The sequence below is a fragment of the Cibotium barometz genome, chromosome 48 (genome assembly GCF_041138505.1).
Source record: "Cibotium barometz isolate CiBa-2024 chromosome 48, ASM4113850v1, whole genome shotgun sequence".
Lineage (NCBI taxonomy): Eukaryota > Viridiplantae > Streptophyta > Polypodiopsida > Cyatheales > Cibotiaceae > Cibotium > Cibotium barometz.
In genome coordinates, this window is record NC_141093.1 from 6,061,444 (window position 1) to 6,068,130 (window position 6,687).

The 6,687-nt window shown below is 51.1% G+C and overlaps 1 protein-coding gene across 11 annotated transcripts in view; it reads right to left on the reverse strand.

Moving 5' to 3' along the window:
• Positions 1-207: 207 nt before the first annotated feature.
• LOC147610748 (uncharacterized) overlaps positions 208-6,687 on the reverse strand; it is a 71,923-nt gene continuing 65,443 nt past the window's right edge. For 9 of the 11 annotated variants that reach the window (XM_086785273.1, XM_086785277.1, XM_086785274.1 and 6 more), the window contains 4 exons: positions 1,289-1,427; positions 1,024-1,195; positions 683-764; positions 208-588 (listed from right to left, as the gene is read on the reverse strand). In XM_086785273.1, coding sequence (XP_086641399.1) covers positions 434-588; positions 683-764; positions 1,024-1,195; positions 1,289-1,427 — 548 coding nt within the window. In that variant the 3' untranslated portion in view covers positions 208-433. The remainder of the gene's footprint in view (positions 589-682; positions 765-1,023; positions 1,196-1,288; positions 1,428-6,687) is intronic. The other 2 variants (XM_086785268.1, XM_086785279.1) reach the window with 2 other exon arrangements.

Here is a 6,687-nt window from a genome sequence, read left to right on the forward strand (position 1 = left end):
GAAAGAGAGAGGGAAAGAGAGAAAGAAAGTTGTATTATTAACGTCTTCAAAAGGCCAAAATGACCTATGAAACCAAAAGGTATATCCATGAGGTACATCATCCTGGGTAGTGGAGCTCTTCAGCCCTTATTGAAGGGGTTTTGGCACTTCTTTATATTCTTACTTGTGTTAGGGAGCCTGAATGTGAAGGCTAGTTGATTGCACACATTTTCATAACTTTGGTATGCATCCCTGACAACGTTTCCAAATATTGCATGGACAACAAGCTACACACTATCGAAGACACACAATAGCAGGCTCTTAAACTCTGGTTGGATGACAAACAATTCTTTCTGTAAAGATCGTACAATTATTTATAGTCATAGAGCATAGGAGACCCCACGCACAACTGCGGCTCGACTTTACCCTCACTGTTCTGTTGCATTGATGCATGCTATCTACTTTTCACATGTGTTTGTAGGGTTGAAAATTTGTCTTCAAGTTTCTTCTCTTGGTCTTGCAACATGTTGATCAGCTCAGATTTCATTTGTTGAAGGTAGTAATCTACCAGCACCTTCGTCTTCTGCGCTACCTGCTCGGGTACAGCATCTGCTTGTATGGAAAATAATATTCAACAAAGTTGGTTCATTCCTATGAAATCATATTTTTTCCTGTACTTCATGCACATAACATAGATACTCACCCCTGAAAGACACCTCTATCCTAGCCTGCCTAGCAGCTTCCTCTGCTAGTGTTTGTTCTGCCAGTTTCCTTGCCTCCTCGTCCTGTGGGTTTTTTAATGAAAATCAAAGAGGGAATGTCTTAGTTTTTTTACCATCTAGGATTGATCCTCAAAGAGTTGATCAGTCTCATGTTGTCTTAAATGCAAAGTAGTGATGCAGATGAACCTCGGCACCACCTATACAGATGGATGGATAGGATGGATGTGTGTGCGTGTGTCCACGTGCGCACGTGGGCATGCACGTGCACGTGCACGTGCATGTCCATGTCACAAATTTAAAAAAACACGTAGTGTTTTCTTACCTCTCTCTGTTTTTGCAGAACTTCTTGCTCGGTATGCCATTGCTGCTGAGTTATGGCTTCATGAAGGGATGGCATATAAGGTGCGAGTTCTATATCATCCTTGTATGTCTCCAAGTTTAGAATCAAAGTTGGACAAAATGAGTATTGGTATAGCTTGTAGTGCCTGTAATACCTGCTTACACATGTGAGATCCAACAAGGAGATATTGACGTCAACTCCGTGAGTAGAACCTCAATAAGGACATATTTTGAGTAGAACATATTACGTGTTGAGTATATAGCTTGTAATGGCTTGCAGATCAGCCCAAGAGAAGATCTGAATAGAGAAGGGCGGGTGTTGCACACTATGCAGGAGCAACAGATTTTTGGTTCTTTCCCAACTCTTTTCCATGGTCAAGCATTCTCCTGATCAGATAAAGTGCAAGATTAAATACAAATCCCTAGGAGAAACCTTGGCTTTTACTACTCACCCTCGTGGTGTTTAAAAAAGAAAACGTTTCAGAAATGGACACAATTTTTTAGAAATTACTAGGCGTTCACAACATGAGCACCCCATCGCCCCAGTGAACAATGCTCATCATAGCTCCCTATCCCCTACTATGTTCATTTCTCTTCCACCTTTCTAATCAAGCCTTCTCTCATGTAGACCTGTATGTAAACACATGCCATCCTCTCATTCTCTTCTAAACCTGGACCCCATGTTGTCCTTTCCTAAATACGGCTTTATGGTCTCTAATATACCTACAAATGTGCTATGTTTTACTCCCCCACATCTACTGCCACATGGCTGCCGGCCCCTCTTGTCCCTCTTTTCCAGCCAAGCCTACAGGGACCCTATTGTAAATATTGCTTTATCAACCTTAGTGGGGGCAACATTAATCTTTGTATGCTTTTAGCCTAAGGTACATTTTTTTTTTTTTGAGAAAAGATCCTTTCATTAGTTATATAAAAATGCCCGTAGGGCTACAAAAGATCCTCTCTTGCTCACAAGAAAACAGAGCAGAGAACAAAACAAGGCAGCCAGGGAGACTCTCTCTAGGTGCTGAAAAGTACAAGTATCAGTACAAAGAAGCCGAGGGGCTATCTCATACAATAAGAGGGGGGGAAAGCCAAACAGGTGGCTTGTAGTGCCAACGGGGGTACCCCGCGTGTAGGGTATAGAAGGGGCCGCTGCACCAAGTGGTGTGAAAAGCCTGGCGCCGCAAGATCGCCTCATCCGAGTCACCCCGGATGCGGTCATACTATCCTCGCAGGGTGTGAATCAACTCCTGCCAAATCCCCCGAACAGTCTCTGCTGGTGGCTCCAGTCTCCCCTCAAAGGCCCTGAAACACTGGGCCCTCCAGGTGAACCAGATGGTGAGGCTGCTGAGGAGCTCCCATCGTAGATCCCTCTCCTGTGTCCAGCTGACGGACGAGAAATCCAATGAAGGAACAAGGCGAGGCTGGCCCCTAATGAATCTGATGGCCTGGTTGTCCTGCTCCGTCTCATAGCCCATAGCTGGCCCTGACAAAGTCGACCAAGCAGCGGCACCCCACGTATACATACCCTCTGGAGAGAGGGGGGCCAAAATACGCAGCATCCGCAGCCAAATCTGCTGCGCCTGAGGGCAGTCCCATAGGCAATGTCTCTGTGTCTCCATAGGGTGGCCGCATCGGACGCAGGCCGCCGAAAGACCGCTGTAGACAAGCCAGGTGCCAACTGCTGACCCCCTGTGGGCGACCAGCCACTGAAAAGTCGAGATCCTGCGGGCATGTCGACTCGCCCAGAGCCGGATCCAAAAATCCTCCAGGAACTCCTGTGAGAGTCCCTGTAGCTGCCAGTGCCCCGATGCAGCTGGAGAGACCATCCTCCTCGCCGTCAAAATATGTCGCCCCAACCGAAAAGTATACTGGAAAAAGGTGATCTCTGTGGCCTCAAGGGATGCATAAGGATCATGCCACTCGTACTCACCAGGGTCCCATTGGAGCCGGGCCAAGGGACGCGCTGCATATGCCCATATGCGCCAATCAGGGAGCACATCTGCAGGGTCTGGGTCAATATGCCACTTCCGAGAAGCGGCGGCCACTACCCGTATCCTCTGAAAGATGCACTCTGCAACCAAAGGCGACTCCACCTCCACTCTCTGAAGTCTGCCCTCTTCCTGAATCTCATAGTAGAGGCATCTGCCATCCTCAGTGCAAGCTCTCACAGCAATCAGGATCTCCAACTGTGTAAAGGCTCCCATCCACCGTGGGGCCACTAGCTCGAGAGGCATGAACCACTCCTCTGTGAGTGCCTCCTGAATGTCATCCCTCATAATCAACCCCCCTCCGAAGTGACTCAGTCTCTCCACCTGGATCTCCTCTGGGAAGCTGCAGAAGGCCTGCCAGTCTCCAAAACTACGTGCCGAACCTACCGCCAAAGGTCCCCAGGCTAGACGAGGCCGAGAACCCAGCATATGACCCTGCTCTGTGCGAACCGCTGGTCTCCAAATGAGCGGCTGTCTAGCCCGCTCCTCAACACAAGAAGGAGGTCTCTGAGAGAGCCCCGGTCTCAGCAGCTCCCAAGCTCTCAGGATGCTCAAGGCAAATCTGTCCTCCCATCCTCTACTGAGGCCTGTCCTCCTCATCTCTATGAAGATCCATCGTATCTCTGGTGCCCAAGTGCCCCCTGCTGGGGGAGCCCAAGCCTGTAGCCGCTGCAAAAGAAGCTCTTTCCAAGGCTCAGCGCCTGGAAGCAGCCCCCGAACAAAAAGCTTCCCCAATAAGGCTCTACTCTGATTGACTGGATCTATAATGCCCAAGCCTCCCTGGGCCAGCGGAAGTGTAATAACTGCCCAAGCAACCTTTGCCCGGGCCGGCTGACCATCCCGCCCAGACCAAAGAAAGTTCCTGATCAGCCTCTGTACCTCGCTGATGCAAGAGCTCGAGAAGATCCAGCAAGACGTAATGTACCACATGGTCGCTAAAAGCACCTGATTTGCCACCACCACCCTCCCAGCCAAGGATAGCCGAGCTGTACTCCAATACAAAAGCTTCTTCCGAATGCTCAGAAGAAGCGAGGCAATCTGCTGCTCAGGTGACAAATCTAGTCCAATCTGGCATCCCAAATATCGCACTGCTGTGCCAGGAGGAAATCCATCTAAAACCTGGGTCTGGGCTCCATGCCGGAGTGGGAGCGCTACTGATCCAAAAGGCCATTGTCTTGCGCCAATTGATCAATGCTCCCGAAGCTCCACTAAAAACCTGGAGCGACTGCTCTGCCCGAAGAAGATTGGCCTCCTGGCCATGCAAAAATAAGCCATGTCATCAGCAAACTCAGCATTGAGCAGGTCCTCCCCCCGGACTGGGAGCTGGAGTCCTCTCAAACCAACCTCCTCTGCCGTCAAATACATGCTCATAGCCTCAGCAAAGAAGAGAAAAAGAAACGGGGCGAGAGGACACCCCTGAGACGGACTGATCTGGTCAGCTCAAAACTCGGCCCCCGTCCTCCTACAATCAACACCTGGCTATGAGCTGTGAAATACAGAGCCACCACCCCTCTAATCCAACTTGGCTCAAAGCCCAGGCGAAGCATAGTGCCCTCTAAGAAACCCCAATCGACTCTATCGTATGCCTTCTCAAAATCGAGAAGCATCACGACCAAGTCCTCACCAAGAAATCTAGCTCGGGCCGTCGCCTCCCAGAAGGTGAAAATGTTGTCAAGGATGCTACGCTCCTTAACGAATCCTGTCTGGGTAGCATGAATCAACTCCCCCAGGAAGGGCTAGATCCTCAAACTCAAGGCCTTTGCTAAGACCTTGTAGACAGTATTGAGGATCGTAATAGGTCTCCAATGCCGAATATCATCTGATACTCCCTCCCCCTTGGGGATAAGAAAGATCAAGCCCTCTGAAAAGCTCTGCGGCATCACCCCAGTGTCCAAAACATACTGAAAGCCCCTGTGGAGGCCTGGCCCCAAAAGGTCCCAATAGCGCATAAAAAAGGCAGGCGTCAATCCGTCCTCCCCTGGGCAACTATGGCACGGAAGGACCCTCAAGGCCTCAGCAAGCTCAATCTCTGAAAGAGGCTCACCCAGAACTGTACGCATACGATTTGTGACCCTCCTCTGCACATGGGCCCACACAGTCTGTCTGCAAGCATCCCGAGCCTCAGTGGCTGGCTCCGCTGAAAGCAGGTCTCTATAGAACCCAGTGGCAATGGCGCTGATCTCCCCGAGCTCAATAGCTACCGATCCGTCCGGCCTCCCAAGCTGACGGACTCCTGCTCGAGCATGGCGGGGTCCAGTAATCTCAAAAAACTCCCCAGTCACTATATCACCAAGCTGCGTCCACTGAGAGGCCTGGAGACGATAGTAAAACTCATGTCTCTGCTCCTCTGCCTCTCTAACCTCCTGGCGTACCTGGCTCAGCTGGGACGCCACCCACTCACATGCAAGCTACTGCTCCTGAAGGAGCTGAAGCGAAGCAAGGCTGCGTCTCAGCCAATGCTCCCGCTCGCGAGTCTCTCCCAGCCGTGTCAAGGCTGCAGCGTGCAGAAAAGAGCTAAGCTCAATGAGTCCCTGGGCACACTGGCCTGCTGCATCCCTATCATGCCAGATCCTCTCAATGTCCTCAGCGAGACTAGGATCTGTAAGTACCCTCTCTGAGATCCTCAACTGCAAGCTGGTCTCCCGTGTCCTCTCCTCAAGTGTCAAAATAACTGGCCCATGGTCTGAAAACGATGTGCCAGTGAGAATGCCAACGGAGCCCCCTCGCTCCACTAACCAGGTCGCCCACATAGAAGTGATCAATCCGTGATAGATTAGTCCCTCCCTGCCGGCGATCTGACCAAGAGAAACTAAGACTGTCCTGAGAGCAGGAGAAGGCCCCATGCTGCCATGCGTCAGTGATCCTCAGTGACATGCAAAATCGCTCCCAAGCTGCAAGCTCCGTGCCGTGCACTGTAACATGACTGCCTCCCACCCTATCGGCCGGGTCCTCAAGCATGTTGAAGTCTCCCCCGACACACCAATGTGCGACCTCTGGCAATGCATCCGTAACTTGAGTCCAGAACTCTGCTCTAGCACTAGCATGGTTGGGCGCATAGACGTTGAGCACGCCCAAGAGCTCATCATGCGTCCTCAAAATGATATACTGTGCTCTACCAGGCACAATGATCCCACGATCCACAATGGCCTGCCGCCATACATCTGCAATGACCATACATACTCCTCCCTGTCCACCCAAAGGACCAAACCCTGCAGACCAAAAGGTGTCCCATCTACCAGGCATCACCGAACCATATCTCCGGATCCTGCTCTCACCCAAGTGGTGCTCCTGCATCATCAAAATATCAATACTGCCACCAACCAGGCATCTCTGAAGCTCCTGCCTCAAGCAACCACGATAACGTATATAATGTGCTCCGCCAAGGCCCTGTACATTCCATGACATGATCCTCATGGATGACCTGCTGAGGTGGATGCTGTCTCAGCCGTGCGGCGGGCCTTCGCAAGCGGCTTGGATGGAGAATAGTCCCCATCCGAGCGGCTACGAATCTGCCCACCCGGTGTGCTGCAAGAATCACGGATCAGACGCCAGTGTGGCCGTGTCCCATGGTGACTGCCTCCCGCTCAGACAGAGCAACCTCGTGTATGCATACATATCCAGGGTCGCGTGCTAAGTCTGCCACTATGCGAACGACC